This window comes from Acartia tonsa, chromosome 7 (genome assembly GCF_053477335.1).
Source record: "Acartia tonsa isolate MP-2025a chromosome 7, ASM5347733v1, whole genome shotgun sequence".
Classification (NCBI taxonomy): Eukaryota; Metazoa; Arthropoda; class Copepoda; order Calanoida; family Acartiidae; genus Acartia; species Acartia tonsa.
In genome coordinates, this window is record NC_137266.1 from 31113602 (window position 1) to 31133723 (window position 20122).

The 20122-nt window shown below is 32.5% G+C and overlaps 1 protein-coding gene across 1 annotated transcript in view; it reads left to right on the top strand.

Annotated features, from left to right (window-relative positions):
- Positions 1 to 3755: 3755 nt before the first annotated feature.
- LOC145325271 (uncharacterized) overlaps positions 3756 to 20122 on the top strand; it is a 43889-nt gene continuing 27522 nt past the window's right edge. Inside the window, exons 1-8 of the mRNA XM_080168215.1 lie at positions 3756 to 3836; positions 8373 to 8539; positions 8981 to 9152; positions 14279 to 14480; positions 14667 to 14753; positions 15492 to 15793; positions 19341 to 19403; positions 19873 to 19953. Coding sequence (XP_080024341.1) covers positions 14675 to 14753; positions 15492 to 15793; positions 19341 to 19403; positions 19873 to 19953 — 525 coding nt within the window. The 5' untranslated portion in view covers positions 3756 to 3836; positions 8373 to 8539; positions 8981 to 9152; positions 14279 to 14480; positions 14667 to 14674. The remainder of the gene's footprint in view (positions 3837 to 8372; positions 8540 to 8980; positions 9153 to 14278; positions 14481 to 14666; positions 14754 to 15491; positions 15794 to 19340; positions 19404 to 19872; positions 19954 to 20122) is intronic.

The window sequence follows — 20122 nt, forward strand, 5'->3', positions numbered from 1 at the left end:
AGGTGATTGCCCCACAGGGTTAGGTAATTGGCCCCGCAGGGTTAGAGCCCCCCGCAGGGGTTATAAATAGGAGAAAACTTACTGTGAAAAATACGAAGAATCGCCCCTTATGGAGGGATGTCGTGGAAAGGACTATACCCCAAAATTGTTCTATACTTGACTTTGTCTGTCTGTCAATCAATGACTTTGTATTCTTCGCTACTTATTAAAGTTGTCATCCTTAATAGATTAATAATCAATAAATATCCTGACCTAAGGGCCATACATGGCTGTATAATTCCTTGCCTCATTATTACTCTATTTTAACAAGTCTATTGTTCAGATTTTGGAATGGAAAAAATGTAGTGTTTGCATATTTGGGGAATTTATGTAAATTTATTACATAATAGGCACCGTAATTGTTTCTATTCCCTACTGTATTAACTTTTTTTTTGGTTAAAACAGTGTTTTTCATCGATTTTTAGTAGCGTAGCTAAATCCATTTGTCCATGGGCTACGTTTCAGGGATAAATTTTTTCGGCTGCAATTTTATGAAAAATTCATTGACCAATGCGCCTCTACAAAGTATATAACTTACTTTCTTGTTTTGTCCTGTTCATAACATTTTGGGTAGTCATGTGACTTTTATACATTAAATGAAGAAAAAAATAAACATTTAATTTTTTCTGTTTTAAAATTTTAACAATTTGAATATGTCAATAAAAATATAAGAAAATCAAAAAGTAAAATTAAAAATCCTTTTGAAAAATGAAAAGGATATAAACGAGGCCTAATGACGGACATATTTAGCAATAATAGAGTTGCTGCGCTATTCAAAACACTGAGAAAATGATGCAATAAGACTAGAATTATGATCCCATAGTACACATGTGTTTTAGGAGTTTTTATCACGGAAAAAGAGACAGTATGTCTGTTTGTCTATGTGTCTTTTTGGTTTCATTTTTAGTGGAGCATCTTATAATTCCAGGGTATGTTTTCAACTTAGTTTTGGATGGGTTAGCTAATCATACAAAGCAAAAAATACTTTTTTTAATATTTCAGCTGATAAAAATTAAATAATAGCTTATTCGCCAATTCATTTATTTCATGTTTGAATGCACATTATATTTTTCTTAAAAACAATGTCAAGCCAGCTCTATGCCTATTTCATTCTTTCTCGTTCTCCTCCTTTCTCTCTTTCCCTCTCTCTCTCTCTCCTACTTTCTCTCGTTTTCTTTCATTTTGTCTCTCTTTCTTTGTTTTATTTGCATTTCCTAAATAGTAAGAACTAATATAACGTGAAAGAAATGTGTTTAAAAATTGTGTAGTTAGTAAAACATGATTTTGTAACTCGTTTTGTTGAAAACCATCACGATTATCATGTTTTTTATTAGTGCATTTGTTAGTATAATAAAAATAAAACATTTCTGGTTTGCGAACTTTCTTCGGTGAGTCTTGTATTCTGCGCATACATATTGCAATATCTTATCATCAGAATCGCATATCATAACGACAGCACATTCTTTATGATTAAATAATCCATTCTTTTACTTCTTTCTTGGTGCTTTTATTTTATTGTGATACATTTCTGTTTATAAATATATGCGAAATTGAAGACTCACTCTTTTTTTACGCTATAATAGACATATCCTCTAGTTTTGAGTACAACCATATTTTTTATTAAAATCTCGGACGGAAAAAAATGTAAAACTTGTTTCAGTATTGTTTAGTTAGTGATTTAATTGGCTTTATTAGATATTCAATGTACTATCTTATGGTTTTTTGACTTTTATTTTTTGTGATGATTACCCATAAACAATGAGGATACGTAGTACATACTGTAATTGACTTTGTCCATCCGCCTGTCAATGACTTAATCGTGGAAATGAGATTTTATTACGAGTGAAATGTGATTTTCTTTGGTGCTAAATAACTTAAAGTTTCTTGTGAAAATTCTCCAAATAAAAGAGCATCTATTCCAAATCTTATTTTATCAGTTTGTTCCTTTTTATTTCTTTTTTCGTTCAAGTTTCTTTTGTGAAAATAATATTTCTATGCATATATGTAATTTAATGGGCATTAAGGTTGAATCTGATATATTTTTGTAAAGATTCCTTTGGTTGATTAGAGTCCAATATATAAACCCTTTGTCAGTCTATTTGTCGGGCTGTTCTTGATATTTTAATTCTATATTCCTGTATAGTAGCCATTCTTGTGTTTACACATTTCAATTTTACTCTTACACATTTTCAAGATGTTTTTGTGCTTGTTGTTTTTGCTTGTTACTTGTGACAAAACATTTGATTAATTTATCCATCTATCTTGCCAATGGCGAAATATCACTACCACATAAATCTTTACATTATAAAAACTACATTGAGAGGGGTAGGTTTCTGGTAGAATCCGTAAAGGTGTATGTTTTAAGGCTTAAAAATAGTAGTAGAACGATAATATTCACTAAATATGTGTATTTCTTATTGAAAAGAACTATAGACAAATTTTAAAAAAAAAGTTAACATAAATTTTTATCGTTCTACTACTGTTTTTAACTTATAACACATAACCTTTGCGGATTTTACCAGAAACCTACCCCTCTCATATTACCATACAATTTCCATATTCATTAACTTTACTTCATCATTACGTAACCTCAAATTGTTGTAATTTTATTTTTTGACTAATTCAAAACAGTTTTAGTTATGCATATTATGCGGAATCTATTGCACACTCCTTGCTAATTATCTATCTATCCAAGTAGAAACATATATTCGCAGAAAATCTGCAAATTTCCTGTTTTTTTTTCGCAAGTGGAAACAAATGCAGTCCAGCTTTTACTATTTAACTTTATTCTTTAATTATTTTTTTACAAGCTAAATTTTTTTTTCAAAAATAATTTTTTTTATAAACTGAAAACTGCTTTATGAAGATTTGTATATTGAATAAATTTGATATTCATATAAATGGTGGGGGAAAAATCAATTTGGTGACTATTTCATTTTCCCTTGTGTAATCTATTTCTGATTGTTGGGGAAGCTTTATTTGTGCCTTGCTTTGATACTTATATAGTTTAGTTCAATACTGTTCAAGAAAAATGTTTCAGTTTCCTTGTAGTTTCAAAAATAAAGTAATAAGTTGTTCTGGGTTTATTTCCCTTTTTTATTCTGTGATGTCTAAAAGAATGGGTAATATGTATGTCTTCGAATTCGAATAATACCCGCTGGATTAGAACCAGTTCTCAGCAATGCTAAAAAATCATTTATAGCATCGTTTTAAAGACAATTTATCGTGGAAAGCTTTATATAATACTATGCCATAAATAACTATTATACTTTCTTTCTTGTATAATATTTTGACTATATAAATGTAAATATTGTTGTTATATTTAGCACCTATATATTAAATATTTTTATCTCTATTTTTTAAAAATTTATATTCGTAATCCAAAAACTCATATTTTGATTTAGTAAAGTTAGAGCTAGTTTAGTGAATAAAGCGCTAGCAGGTGTCATGTGTGACGTCATAAAAATACGTTAAAAAAGGAGGAATTAGAGAAGAAGTGTAAGAAACCCCCAAAAAATGAGATGGATTTAGACGTTTTTTATGACGTCACATATGACACTTTCCAGCGCTTCGACATATTAATATTTTAATAATACTAAAAGAATAGAAAAATGTTACTTCATCAATGTACATTTTTATTCATCTCTAAGAACATAGTCGTTTATTAATAAAAATAAAAAAATACTATTTTATTTTCAGAAATGCCATTTAATTAAAATGTTGTTTCTCAAGGGGTCATAACGGATAACCTTGTGACCCAACCACCTTCCCTCTCCCGCTCCAGAGAAACACTTCAGGTTTGTGGCTGCGCTCATATTCAAAGTTTTTTCTTGTATGGCTTTGTGATTGGTTTCAGAGTTACTGTTTTCCAATTATAATTACAAAAAAACCATATGGATCTAAAGGAATAAAATAATAGAGATAAATTGATGTTCATCTACAATGTTGGTTAACAAAATTGCAACTTCTGTAGGTTAAAATTATCGGTTGAAAAGTGTAGACACTAATAGCTTGGAAACACCAAATCAAATATTCAATAACAGTACCAAAGTTTTGATTAAGAGAACGAATATAATAATGAGGTTGTAAAACTTTGGGTTCCAGTGTAATTTCCAGTCCAATATCCCCTCCTTACATGCAAAAACATTAACAGACGAACCTTACAAATTTTTTCAAACAAGAATGACAATATCCATTAAAGCAAAGCTCAATAAATTAAACACCAAACAAAAATCGACAAACATGGAGATTCTAGACCGATTACATGCCAAATCGTCCTAAGAATTACCATTTTCAAAAAAATGTCATTAGGAAAACTATATTACGTAAAATAGAATTTTTTTTTGTCTTTTTTAGATTCTGTAGGTGTTTGCAATTTTTAATAGTTTGTACATATTAAGGAAAGCAAAATTAATTCCCTTTAGGGATTTTCCTAGTTACCATTACTAACTAGAAGCTTATACAATAAAAGAATAAGTATAAAATATAAAAAATATGTTTATTTATTTTCAAATTAATGGATAATTTCTGCTGGATTAAAACCGGTTATGAGCATTACTAAGAAAAACACTGTATCTAGGTGTAATTCTTATTTTGTTTGCTGTAAGGGGCCAAAAAAGAAAAGAAAAAAAGGAAAGTAAAATCCCAAATTTGTTATACATTAAAAGGACTCTCCACAGAAAAATCAACTTTGGATTTTTGAAATCTAACCTGAAATTATTATTCTCTGTTCAATTTTAGGCATTTTTTGTTTTTGTGGCATCGCGATCGAAGCCCTTTGAAATTTTTTACCTCCTTTAAGTGATTCCTCCCGCCATTTAATTTGTGCTGCTTTAGTGATTTTTAGCTTCTATTTTTGCCGCCGTTGCCGCATTCATCACCCTTCTCCGCCGCTACTCCGCTATTCATCGCTTTTTAATACATGCTCCCCTCTCCCTTGTTCAGAAATTAAATGGAGGCTGGGGGTGTTGTGTTTAGTGACGTACGCAATGTATAGCGGAGTAGCGGCGGAGAAGGGCGATGAATGCGGCAACTGCGGCAAAAGATGGTTATATTTGGCGGAGGCGAACACAAAATGGAGGCGGCAGGATTGTCCAGTCAAGGAAGAGGATAAATCGTAGAGCGGCCGGTTGCAATGGAGCAAATGTTCTTTAGCGGCAAACATATATTGAGTGGAGGAAAGTGTAGTATATATTGTTATAGCGGCAGTACAAATAGGCGGCGGACAAAATTTTCAAAGGGCTTCGATCGCGATGCCACAAAAACAAAAAATGCATAAAATTGAACAGAGAATAATAGTTTCAGGTTAGATTTTCAAAAATCCAAAGTTGATTTTTCTGTGGAGAGTCCTTTTAAGATATGATTTTAAGACGAACCTAGTAATAGTGTCTAACTTTTTATCTTTGTGACGTAACAGAAATCCATCTCTTTTTTAGGGGTTTCCTTTCCCACCTCCCCTCTCATCCTTCGATTTTTGTTACGTCACAAAGATAAAAAGTCAGACACTATTACTAGGTTCTTTTAAGACAGATAACTACGGTAGAAATATCCTTATTTACGTTTCTTTAGGCAATTTTATTAAGCCATAGTAGATTTCCTATTTCGCGCGACGTTTCTGATCGTAACGATAAAATGTAAATCAATTTACCAGACCTTTTTCCCTGAAAAGTTATCGAGCTATATAACCTACATTACTAAAGATTCAGATTAAGATTAAACTTAGCGCAGCTACTCTATAATTAGAGTATGTTATTCCGTTTCTACATTAAAGTTAGATAGTGAATGATTTATATTCCTTACTGATTGATTTTAAAACTTAAAACATATATATTGCTAAAAAAATGTTGGCATAATATATGGCATTTTAATTAAAGGATTTACTTACAATAATTGAAAATTTATTTATTAATCAATTTACAAAATAATTGGAAAATTATTTCTATCTTTGTTTAATCTGTATTTAGCTTTATATTGCTGCGCTACTTTTGAATATAATTTTACTTGTATGTATATTATACATACATAGATATACAAATAATCAATTTTTTTCATAAACACACATAAGTGGGGGGAATCTAGCGCTAATAATTATTTCAGGGGGCGTGCAGGTGGGTGTGTACGGTGTACCTACCCACCTGATATTATACCAACAACGAAATAATTTTTTTTAAATCACGAAACCTATACGAGATTTTTAGCTGATGTTGGGGGGCAACACTTAGTAGAATTGACGATTCTTATCTGCCTCCCAAATATTATTCTAGATTTATTTCGCTTGTTTTTTTTTTATCTTATACCTGAGTTTGAATAAGCTTTAAAAATACATTTAAGTATGTTGAGATATTTTTGTCTCATCTTCTAATTTCAAATTATTTTGAGTGGTTCTCTAAGTAATAAGATTAGGGCTATAAAAGGAAAAATTCTTAAAACTTTATTATTCTAAATTTCATAAGAAGGATGACAACATCCATGATTAGTATAGCACTTAAATCAGGGAATCTTTTCCAGAAATTTCAAAAGATAATTTCATACAGCAGTCGATAATATTTTCTTGAATAGCAGCCAAGTAAACCACAAGTAACATTTAAAGTTTCAACTTGATCTTAAGCCCTAGAATACTTCATTTCCCTGTCAAAAAATCGTGTGTGTGTATATTTCGTCGGCTAGGCCTTTCTTTATTAAAACCATAGAGGTGACCATAGGCGTCCAAGGGGGGGGTAATGGGCCATTTGGCACCCCCAAAATTTTGTGAACAATACCCCCCCCCCAAAAAAAATTACCGCTACCTTGGGGGTGCCGTAGGCACCCCCAACGATTTTGGGGGGGTATTTACCCCCCCCAAACCATTTTGGGGGGGGGTAATTACCCCCCCCAAAATAAATGTTCTTTAAAAAAAAATTTTGGGGGGGGGTATTTACCCCCCCCAAATTGAATGTTCTTAAAAAAAAAAATTTACTGTCCAACCAGTTAAAACAGTTCTTAACCATGATAACAAAAAATTTAATAGTTTGATCATGTTTTATTTGCTTGGGCCTTTATAAGGGCTAAAACCATCCCGGGGATCTATGATGTAATTGTAAAGCACTGAAGATTCCATAAAATAGATACCTAACTAAATTAAATATTTTATTAAATAATGAAAAAGAATTTCTATAGGCGATTTCTTTTGGGAGGATGTCAGGGTGTCTCAAAACTAGTTATAAAACTTACCAGGACCTATAAGACGCTTCACTTTAAAGTAAAATCATATTGGTTCATTGGTTAGTGATTTAATTATTGTATTTTTATGTTCTAAAGAATGAGATACTACTATATATTTGAATAGTAGTGGCGCCCTTAGCATCTAAGAACTCGTGTTTTCTAAAGGGTAAAAAGGGAGGAGAAAAATAGCCTAAAACCACTCAAAGGATTGACCTATAATAGTGTGGAACCATCATGGGATCTATGTGAAGCTTTCCTAAAAAGGAGAAATCAGTATTAAAAGTAATGAAATCTGAAGCTATAGTCAAATAAACCTTACTTGCTACTTTATGTTATAAGATAGTACTTATTAACTTAATAGATTAGGTAGGTGCTTTTTTTACATAATTAAATTACCCCCCCCAAAAATTTTACCCCCGGGGTAAATTAGTTTTGGGGGGGTAATTACCCCCCCCAACAGATTTGGGGGGAGTATTTACCCCCCCCAACAGACTTTAGGGGGGGTAATTACCCCCCCAAAAAATTTTACCCCCGGGGTAAAAATTTTGGGGGGGGTAAAAAAAAATTTCGGCACGCTTCGCGCGCCATTTTACCCCCCCCAAACACGAATTACCCCCCCCACTAAAATTTTTTACCCCCCCCAAAAAAAAAAGCTTGGACGCCCCTGGAGGTGACATAAATTTTATCTAATATTATTGAAACAATATTTACTGTATGGCTTCAAAATAATTGGCACAGTTGAAATAATCTTCACATATTGACAGTATAAGACACTACAATTACAATTTTTTTGACAGGGATTGCTATAAATCACTAATGTATTTATATAATAATGTTGATGCAATAACAGCACAAAGTTTGCCTGGGTTACCAATTGAGAGAGAGGGGAAAATGTGCTGTTTAATACACTAGTCCCCAAAGTTTTATAATAACGTTTTCTTATTTGTTGGTGAAACAACTTTGGGGACTTTTATTGGTTGGCTCATTAAGTTGTGTATTCAAATGTTTCAACTACTAATTTTAATCTACTAAAAGGGTAATTTTGTGTATCATCATTGGGGATGTACATAAATTTAATGGCCATTGTCAAATTCATTTAAATCCCTGCCAATCACTCTTTCTATCTATTTTAGGACTCTGGTTGTTACATAGAGGACCTGGAACCAGGGGGAAGACTCCCCCCTCCCCCCAGCTCTCTGCAGGCCCCTGTACCTCCCCTATGGACCACTCCAGATTATGATGCCCCCTCCCCTGCCCCCCTTCAGGTTGGGGGAGGTGGCAATCTTAATACCCCAATTAGGTAAATATTTCTTACTTTTAAAGATTATTTTGGGATTATGGGAAGAAAACGAAGTTGCGGGTTTCGTCGTATTTTCACAGTTGCTTTTAATGGGTTATTTTAGGTTAGGTTAAGTTAAGTAGATGTAAATGATTGCCCCGCAGGGTTAGAGCCCCCCGTAGGGGCTAGAAATAAGAGAAAACCTACTGTGAAAATACTACGAAACCCGCAACTTCGTTTTCAGAAGTGTGGCCATTATATTAACAGAATTTGCAAGTCCAATAAAAAAACAACAATACTTTCATTAACAGCTTTAAAATTTTAAAAACATTTAACATACATAAAATTATAAAAATCTCCACTTTCATTAAGTAACACACTTTTGAATAAATCCCTAATCAATATAAATGTATAAATTATAACACACAGACAAAGGTTTTGTAAATAAAAAAAATATTTTAGTGTTTGTTCTGGAACCGGGTCTACAGACCTGACTAGCCAGGGCTCCAGCTGCGGACAGGACAGCCGCAGTTTCGGCCACGACAGCCGGATTTATGGACAAGATACGCGGATTCACGGGTCACATGAGAAGGGAAGGATACCTGGCTCCTTTGATTCTTTAGAGGTAGTGCAGGTTAGACTTTTTTCTTTTTTGGTTCAGGGATATGTCAATTGATGACAATTAAACCCTCAAACTTGTTGATAAAGTATACATTTTTCTTCCATTATAGAAATTGGTAAAAATAATAATTTTAGATATGCAAAATGTCAGGATTTTTATTGTACACTAAAGCAAAAAAAAATTATGGAATTGTTATTAAGAAGAATTTGATTATTTGTAAGATAAATATTCATACTTATGTCAAGCCTTTGTTTAGATAGACTTAGACATACCTAAATATTTTTTTATATTTTTATTTAAATCATTATGATTATAAAAGTAAGATTATTGGTGAAAATGACATAACTAAATTGGTGTATTAAAATCAGCTTAGAAAAAGATTAGGGGTCATAAAGTAAAAATAAGAAGAGTATGTAACTATTAAATAATGAAAATTAGAGGTTTTTTCTTAGAAAAGTGGCCCATAGGCTTGGGCTCTAGCCGCTTAAATAAAAAAAAATAATCCATGAAAAGCGACTGGCAAAGAATACGTAATTTTTTATTTTGTTAAAAGCTATCAGTTTTGTAAATGAAAATCCATTACTTTTAACTCTCAATTTATTTTATCTTCTTCAAAGAAATTATTTTCTTTATTAATTTTTTGAATATGCTACAGTTTTAAAATATGCCAAAGCACGGAAATGATTGCACTTTATATTGAGAAGTGATGAACCTAAATACTTTTGCAAAAAAAAACTTCGGATCCGGACGGAAAGTGAAGTCCGATTTTTTCAGCGGCTTAAAAAGCTGATAGCAGCCAAGCAGCTTAACATTATTAAAGTTAATATAATAAAAGTGGAGCTCATTTTCAAATTTGCTGTCGAGCACAGAAATCCCCATGCCTTGATAAATAGAAAATAGGGGGACTATTTCCCTATGTCTGACCATTGCTAAGTGCCTCAACTCTGTGGAATGGATGCTATACCTGCGGTGCTCGACTAGTCACATTTAGGGACCCCCCCCCAAAAAAAACAAAAAAAAAGTCTACAAAAAATCTAAATGCACTTATTTGCATTTTCAACTGGATCCTAAAGTTTTCTCTCAATGCAAATGTAATTTCAAAATAATCAAAAGATTGCTACCTTGGACATTGATTACTTTAGATCATGGGTCATGTAGTTAATTATCCAGCTTGTACACCATTTCAAACGTACAAGGCTTCCAGTTGACTTTAGCAATACTTATCTTAAATGAGGTGTACCTAATTCTTATCTGATATAATCTTAGTGGGAAAGTACATCTTTAGTAAATCCAACCATCCTCAAAATTCTACATATCTATTCTATGTCAATAGAAAAAAACTTGGTAGGCTGCAAAAAAAACTTTATTTTGATCATTCTATGGTAATTAGGCTTGTCGATTAAGACAATGGGTAATGGTAGGTAGCTTTGTACTTTGGGAAATTAATAGTATATGCGTCATTTCCACTATCATTACTTCAGAAGCTAGGGTTCTAAAAAATCCCCCCATTTTTCTTATAATTTATCAAAGATTTAAAAATGTTATATCATCTAGATGATTTTGATTTATTCGGTTTCAAGGAAAAAGGTATCATTGAAATCCTCTATACTCTAAAACTGTCCAGCTAAAAAAAAACAGAAATTTGTAGAACTGATGTATATTGATTTGTAGAACTGATGTATATTGATTTATCATCAATTAGTATCCATAAAGCAAAGTTATTCTAAATTTTTGAGATCTTAATCAGCAAATATTCCTAAAATAGCTATTTTCATAATGACCAACCTTCTTAATTATCTTTATTATGCTATTTTTAAACAATCAAATACAGTTGAGTGTAAGTAATGAGGATTTAAGTGACCTAATCAAATTTTGTAAAAACTATCGGCTACGCCCCTAGAGGTCTCAGAAAGTCGACCCTCAACATTCAATTTTAGTTTTAAAAAGATAAGCAGGGGCGTTTTCAATTGGCAAGGGGTGGAGGTCCTATGAACTATATCAATCCAGCGGTTAGCGAGATCTCAAGCAACAGACAGACATTACGTTATTTTCTAAATTTTTTCTAATCGTTTCTTAAATAATGCAATTGTTTTAAATTTTCCTCAAGCTTATTGTAAACCACCTTTAAATGGTTTTTTTTCTGTAATTTTCCATAAAACAAGGATGACAACATCCATAAAAGCGAAGCTCTGAAACGGTAGGACAAACGGACATTAACACTTGTATAATGTCAGAACTGAATAATTAGAATGCGAATGTATAAGAGTCAAAGCAAAATTGTAAGTAAATTTGTTGAAAATCTGCTTGATACAGGATATTGTTTATGGACATACTTACATTTTTAGGACTTGATTATAGAGTTGCTTCGCTTATAATATTGTACTTTGTTGTCCCAGGAATCAGTATACCAACAATCAGACATATCGGATAATTAGGTCACATATAAATTTGTTGTTAAAAATGTAAAAAAATCAACATGTTTAGAATGGACGTACGGACATTCTGGTAATGATTATAGAGTTGCTACGCTTTCTAACTCGTACCTAACTATTATAGGAATCACCATGCAAAATTTGAAATCAATAGGACAATTCTAACATGCCTAAATTAACGAAAAAAGCTATTTAAAAAAGTAAAAAATTCAACATGTTTAAAATGGACGTACGGACATTCTGGTAATGATTATAAAGTTGCTACGCTTTCTAAATCGTACCTAACTACTAAAGGAATCACCATGCAAAATTTGAAATCGATAGGACAATTCTAACATGTCTAAATTAACGAAAAAAGCTATCCGTTACGGACGGACGGACGTACGGACGGACTGACGTACGGACGGACCGAACTTAATTATAGAAAAGCTTCGCTTTTAAAAATACGTATGAAAAATACATTAATTATGTATTATTGGTTTTTAATAATATCACATCATAGTGTACAATCAATTCTATTTTCTATCATTATTTTTTTCACACCTTTGTTAAAAAAAAAAGAATTAACAAGGATGATAATAGCCGAAAAACGAAAAGGGTTTTTATTCAATATTTTTCAGAAATGGTTTGAGAGAGAGAGAGAGAGAGAGAGAGAGAGACAGAGAGAGAGACAGAGAGAGACAGAGAGAGAGAGACAGAGAGAGACAGAGAGAGGGAGACAGAGAGAGAGACAGAGAGAGAGACAGAGAGAGAGAGAGAGAGAGAGAGAGAGAGACAGAGAGACAGAGAGACAGAGAGACAGAGAGAGAGACAGAGAGAGAGACAGAGAGAGAGAGAGAGACAGAGACAGAGAGACAGAGAGACAGAAACAGAGAGACAGAGACAGAGAGACAGAGACAGAGAGACAGAGACAGAGAGACAGACACAGAGTGACAGAGACAGAGAGAGATTGTCTGTGTGAGAAAGAGTAAGTTGTAGAGATACTACGCTGAAAAATAATTGATCATTAAAAAATTGAGCACAAATTGTGAACAAAGAAAGGAGGAAATATGCATAATGAGCTTTAAAAGGATACTCTGCTATTCGGATAGAATTAGACGGACAAAGTAAGTTACAGAGGTGTTGCTCAATGCTCAAGGAAATCTAAGATAATAAAGAACGAACCGTTAGACAGACAGGCAAAGATTTTGAGAAAATTAAATATATCTCTCCCAATAGAAAAGTAACTGGATGTCTATTTATATGCATGTGTGTGTATGTAACTTAAGATCTCCCTAACCACAGCAAGAACAATTTGGTTCTCCTGTAAAGTCTCTTAGGTTCAGGAAAGGTTTATAACTATTTTGGGGAGGCTACTTTAACCCACCTTAGAAATAAATTGCCTCTGGACAAAAAAAATCCACATAAAAATTTATCAGACACAAAATTTTTCAAAAATCTGCTTAAAGAGTTCCTTTTAGGCACAGACATATGTATGTCTTGACGCAACAAAATATCATTAAATCGTCTCATGGGTCACCGAATATACAAAATATTACCACAATTTACGTGTTTTTACAATACTTAGCAGCTAATGATTTCTGCACTGGCTTTTTTGGTAACTAATTATGACTGTAAAACATAAAATTCCTACAACAGCTGAAAAGACTAAATAAAACATAGGATTTCAAATGGATTTTACTGCTGCGATGTCAGAATTTTCACTTCAAAGTTGTAATGCCTTTGCCCATAGCAGGCACAACTAATAACCATGCACGATTTGGACTTCTAGACTTAGCTCTTACAATTATAGACTACCTCCATCCATGCATTTCTTTTTTCCTTATACTCATTGTAAATGTATAAGCACGAGCTTCAAATCATACAAATATCTGTTTTATAGTAATTTTATCAAATATGAAATTCTTGTAAATATAATAATGAAATTTAATCATAAAGTTGAAGTTAAAATTCTTAAAGAACTAAAGATACAATCTTCAACTTGGAATAAAAATTTTGAATTTGGATATTTCTTCACGGGTTTTTAAAGAAATAACGGGTATAGTCCTTTTCACGACATCCCTCCATAAGGAGCGATTAGTCGTATTTTTAAAATGGCTTTTTATAGGTTATTTTAGGTTAGGTTAGGTTATATTGTGTTAGGTGATTGCCCCACAGGGTTAGGTAATTGGCCCCGCAGGGTTAGAGCCCCCGGCAGGGGCTAGAAATAGGAGAAAAGCTACTGTGAAAAATACGAAGAATCGCTCCATATGGAGGGATGTCGTGAAAAGGACTATACCCGAAATAACCTGTAAGATTAGATTAAATAAAATGAAAAACTTTTAAACAATCAAATTTTGTATTAAAGATTAATATTCAAAGCATTTTTAAGCGTTTGTAATTAAAAAGTTAGCTAAAGAAACCCAGGTATAAGGTATAACCAACAAGGGAAATAAATCTAAAATAATATTTGGGGGGCAAATGGAGAGGTCGTCAATTTTACGATGTGTTGCCCCCCAACGACAGCTGAAAAACACGTATAGGTTTCGTGATTTTTTCCCGAATTTATTTCATTATTGGTATAAGCTGAAAGAAACCACGCATTTTATGTCTCAGTATTTGAGTTTGAATTTCAAATATCAACTAATTCCTAGAATGACTTGTAGGAAATCTTTATTATTTGTATGTGATTAAAAAATTGATGATTTAATTCATATTAATTTTTAGGACTGTGGTGCTGCTCTAAATTTACGAAAAACAAAAGAAAAGTTGAATTTAAATGACAGTTTTGGCATCCCGGCCAAACATGATTTCAATGACATAGAAAATGTTGGCAACTCTGACCAGACAGAAAACGGCGGGAATTCTGCAAGAACAGCTGTTGCTGATGGACAGAAACCAGATTATGTATCGACCAATAATAGCCATGAGGAAAGTTTTTTATGTCATTAATCAAAATGCTTCAAATCATTGCAATTTTTATACTTGCTGTATGTGGATAGCCTTGAATTTTAAGTTTTTCATCATATGACTTACCCTTCCCTTGACTAAAATAGCAGAGCATCTACATACATAATTTAGCAAAAAAGAAAGAAGAACATGTAAAACTTTTTCCAGGCTTCAATGTCCTGTGATTCTACCTGTGATATCTCTCTTCCTGGAGAGAATAGTGCCACACAAACATCCAGCCACCAAAATCCAGGTAAGATCTCTATATCCAGAGAGAATAGTGCCACACAAACATCCAGCCACCAAATTCCAGGTAAGATCTCTATATCCAGAGAGAATAGTACCACACAAACATCCAGCCACCAAATTCCAGGTAAGATCTCTATATCCAGAGAGAATAGTGCCACACAAACATCCAGCTACCAAAATCCAGGTAAGATCTCTATATCCAGAGAGAATAGTGCCACACAAACATCCAGCTACCAAAATCCAGGTAAGATCTCTATATCCAGAGAGAATAGTGCCACACAAACATCCAGTCACCAAAATCCAGGTAAGATCTCTATATCCAGAGAGAATAGTGCCACACAAACATCCAGCCACCAAAATCCAGGTAAGATCTCTATATCCAGAGAGAATAGTGCCACACAAACATCCAGCCACCAAATTCCAGGTAAGATCTCTATATACAGAGAGAATAGTGCCACACAAACATCCAGCTACCAAAATCCAGGTAAGATCTCTTTATCCAGAGAGAATAGTGCCACACAAACATCCAACCATCAAAATCCAGGTAAATTAATCAAATCTTTATCATTCTTTGATAAGTTACATTGACAAGTTTGTCAAAAGTTAGTAAAGATTAGGCTTAGTATCAAGATCATTAATATTCAGGGTAGACCTACAAAGATTTAGGCTCTTGTATGGAAAAAGATCTAGTGTCTAAATGAGAAATAAAAAAAACCTCCTTGTACTAAGTACCTTTTTTCAGACCCTAGCCTGGAAGACTCTGAACCAGTGCCACCCGAGACCAACCTCTGGGGTGGACAGGGCCTAGGCCACGAGGCTAGAGATGGAGGCATGGGCGGTTACATCCCACCACCCACAGCCTTCCAACTCTCCTCTCCTCCCCCCTTGCCACCGGGGACCCTGCCCACAATACCCCAGTCTATGGTGCCGTCACATGGCTCTACTGAAGACTCGACTAGCTTGGGAAGTGATAGTTATGAGACTGCCCCCTCCTCTTTAGCATCGGATACGGATGTTTGCAAGATTTGTCATTGTGGTGGTGAGGTAGGTCATTTATTTAGGGAGCGAGGGGACACTTTGCTGTTTATTACACTAGTCCCCAAAGTTTTATAATTGCAAATTCTTATTCGTTGGGTTATTAACTTTTGGAACTTTTATTGAATTTTGATATGTTGGCTCCAAATGAGTGTCCAAATGTTTAAACCACTAATTGAAATCTACAGAAGGGGTAATTTTGACTATCATCTTTGGGGATGTACATCAATTTATCGGTCATAAATTATTGGTCAAATGTTTTGAAAACGAAAATTTGGCCAATAACAATAGATTAAAAAATAATTAAAATTTTTAGTCACGTTTTTATAGCATATATGTTTAATTAAAAACATTCTTTTTAATTGATTTGATATTTATATTTTTTTTGTTTTCTTTAATTTGGTATAATAAAAATTATATTTAACCATTAAATCCTAATTCTTAGTATATCTAAATATATTTTTGGATTATTTGTTTAAGAAGAAATTAAAAAGGTAAAAGAACACTCTTCTAATTAATATTACAATTAGGTGAAAATTGATTGGATATATCAAATGCAAATACCAAAGATAACAAGAATAATAATATCCACATACACACACCACTTAATAGAGCACTTAAAAATCATTGATTTCATGTTAAGATTAAGCATTTTCGTTATATGGGCATTTTTAAAACAAAAAACATTAAAAGTTTATCTGTAAATTTTAGGTAATCGGCTGAATAAAATATCAAGCATCTTTCTTTACTAGCTTCAATGAAAAATTAATTTGTTCGTTAATTCGGAACAGACAGGCCCAAACCATAGTAAAGTTGCAATATAAAACAATTTTAAGTTGAATTAAGTGGTTAAATAATCAAATAAAATGTTGATTGTATTGATTAAATCAATTACCTATACAAACAAAAACTTTTTTTGTCAACAAAATATTAACAACTTTCAAACTTTTACAGTTTCAACTTTAGAAAAGGTATAAAAATTACATTGTAGAGAAAAATTTAGCTGTTTATTGGCAATATCTGAGCAATTGATATGAGTAGAAATTGACAGATAAAAAAGAAGTTTATTTTTTTATTGATATTTTCAGTTCTTGTGACTTGTAAGTAAGGGTGATAAGAAATCCGCGGGATGTGTGCCCCGCAGGGTTCTAATAACAATTTTTTAAATACAGTCTGTTTTTTATAGATAATTTAAGTACTTTATTTTACTTTAGCCATTTGTAAGTTACATGAATTCAGGGATCTAAAGGGATAAGACAATGACCGATAAATTGATGTTTATCACAATTAGTGATATACAAAATACTCCTTCTGTATATTACAATTAGTGGTTGAAATGTTTGGACATTTAAATTGATTAACCTACAAATAAAAATTCACTAAAATCCCCAGTTTGTTAAGTCAACAAGTAAAAAAAACGTTGTTATAAATCTTTGGGGACTAATGTAATAAACAACCCATTTTCCTCTCCCTCCCTGGTTTTAATTGCAAATGACCTAATTATAAATATTTGCTTCAAATTCCATGTTATTTTGAAATTCCTTCATGTTACATTAAATGGGGTTTCCATTTACATACAACATACAACCTTATTGATTATTAAGTAAATATTATAAAAACAAGGATGACAACATCTCTACATACCAAGCTCGTTAAACCAAATAATCAGACAAACAACCATAACCATAAGTAAAATAGCAGCTATCTAGATACTGAATAGTTGTGAGGGGATAAAGCCAAAAGCTTAGCATGTTCAAATTGTAATGTTGATATTATAATTGCTACACTTGAAAATAAAATTAGTCAGTTTCAAAGCGATAAAACGATTCTAAAATCATTCAAAATGCCTAAATTTGATTTCAAAGTCATCCTTTACATCTATCCGGATGGACGGACGGACAGACTCTAAATGTGAACAACTTTACTTTTTAAAATACGTACATAATAACACTTTAACTTTCTAAGTCAATAACATTGTATTACCCTGTTAAAAAATTAGATGAGGGTGTAAATAACCCGATAACCCTGTAAAAATGTAAGTCCGTAGGTTCAAAGTTCACAAAAATATTATTCAAAAAATGTTCAGTATTTGCTCATCAATAAAAAAATCTAAATTTTCGAAAAATTATAGATTTTCACTTAAAAACTACCTATCGTTTTTACAACTTAAACTTATGTACATATTTTTCTTAAAAAAAACTAAATATAACTTGTTTACAGGGAGCGTAAACAAGTTAAAAATATAATGCCTAGTTCTTTCATTTTTATAAGGATATAGATAAGAATTTTTTTTTATTTTTTCGAAAAGAAAATATTATTTTTGTTTTGTCACCTATGACTTAATTATATTACAATATTTTGTTTCTTGAAAAATTAATTCATGTAATGATAATTGTATAACGCTATTCCTTAATCCTTTATTAAAGCCATGCAGTAGAAAGCCCTGTTTTGATTAATAATGAACTATGAGGTGTAATATCATTACCGCATATTTTCATATTATTGCAAAGCCATTAGTTGTGCATTTATCCAGGGATCTAAAGGGATAAGACAATGACCTATAAAATGGTGTACATTCCCAATGATGATACACAAAATTACCTCTGCTGTAGATGAAAATTAGTGGTTGAAACGTTTGAACACTCAACTTAATGAAACAACCACTCTCTCTCTTTGTTGCCCTTACCAAAAAACTTTACTGACCTCATACAATATTTGATATGACCAAAAACACTGTATAGTAGTGAAAACACTTGTGGGGAAAGTATTTCACACCACTTGCTATGAAAGTATTGATTTTTATTATAATTAGCATATGAGTGCCGTATGCATGCTATGCGCACTTTAAATACAATTTAAATATATATTTATAAAATTGTTAAATATTCGGATAATGGAAAATAAACGAATTAGCGGGTTTCGTCGTATTTTCACAGTAGCTTTTGATAAGTTAGTTTAGGTTAGGTAGGTAAATGTTAATGATTGCCCCCGCAGGGTTAGGAAATTGGCTGCGCAGGGGCTAGAAATAGGAGAAAAGCTACTATGAAAATACGACGAAACCACCTACTTCGTTTTCTTTATCCAAATATACTTTATAATTAAAAGCATATTTATCATATTAATACATAAATATCCGATCAAGAGCCAATACCCAATAATGCCAGGGATCTAAAGTGATAAGACGATGGCCTATGAATTGATGTACATCCCTAATGATGATACACAAAATTACCCCTTCGTTAGAGTAAAATTAATGATTGAAACCTTTGGACACTCAACCTAATGGACCAACAAATAAAAATTTTGTAAAAGTCCCCAAAGCTGTTAGGCCAACGAATAAGAAAACGTTATTATAAAACTTTGGGGAATATTATGATAATATGCACACCAAATACGTTAGTGCGTAAAATAGGCCGATTTTGTGCATGTTTTTCTAGTCAATCTTAATCTGGAAGTTAGAAATTTCTATATAAATACACATAGGCTATCTCATCTATCTTCTAAATTTATACTTATCTATCTATCTATCTATCTAACTCTCTATCTATCTATTTAGAGTGGAGATCCTCCGTTGATAACTCCGTGTATGTGTTCTGGAAGCTTGAAATACGTCCATCAGGTATTTATCTTTGTTTTCCGCGGATACGTATATTAAATATTAAATTCCTTTTTGGTCCCTGAACCAGGGACCCAACTTCCAGCCAAAAATACTTTAAATGTATTAAAAATCAAAAGATAGTTCTTAAGCAATAGAAAAAGAAGCTATTTGAAAAAAATATTTTATTTTGAAATAATGCTTTAAGACAGATCACCAATAAATTCATCATATTATGGGCGGCTTTTACAGGGCCAGAACTATGGGGCAGGCTTTAGTTTTTTTTTCACAACCTAACCAAATTCCTATTGTGGTTGTGCATAATACACAAACCAGATCAAATTTCAGTAAAATTTTTGCTTTTGTTGTACCCGCTTATAATCAGTTTTTTTGCCTTTGATTGAAAAATTGCAATTAAACAATTTCAAACTCACATTTGAAAGAGTCTAGTTGTTCTGTGGGGATATATTTGCATCAACTGTATATTGTTTAGGCCTGTTTGCAAAAATGGATCAAAAGTGCAGATATCAAGAAGTGCGAACTCTGCAAATTTCCCTTTCTTATGCAGACAAAGGTGAGGATATAACAAGGACAACAATGTCTACAAGAAAATTTAAAGATTTATGTCGAAAAAATGAAGATTGTGGACGGTTTAGTTAACTCTGCACAGGGGAAGACAGAAAAAGTAATGGCTAATTATACTAAGTTGAGTATGGAAGGGGTAAAGAGAAATTAGGGGGGAG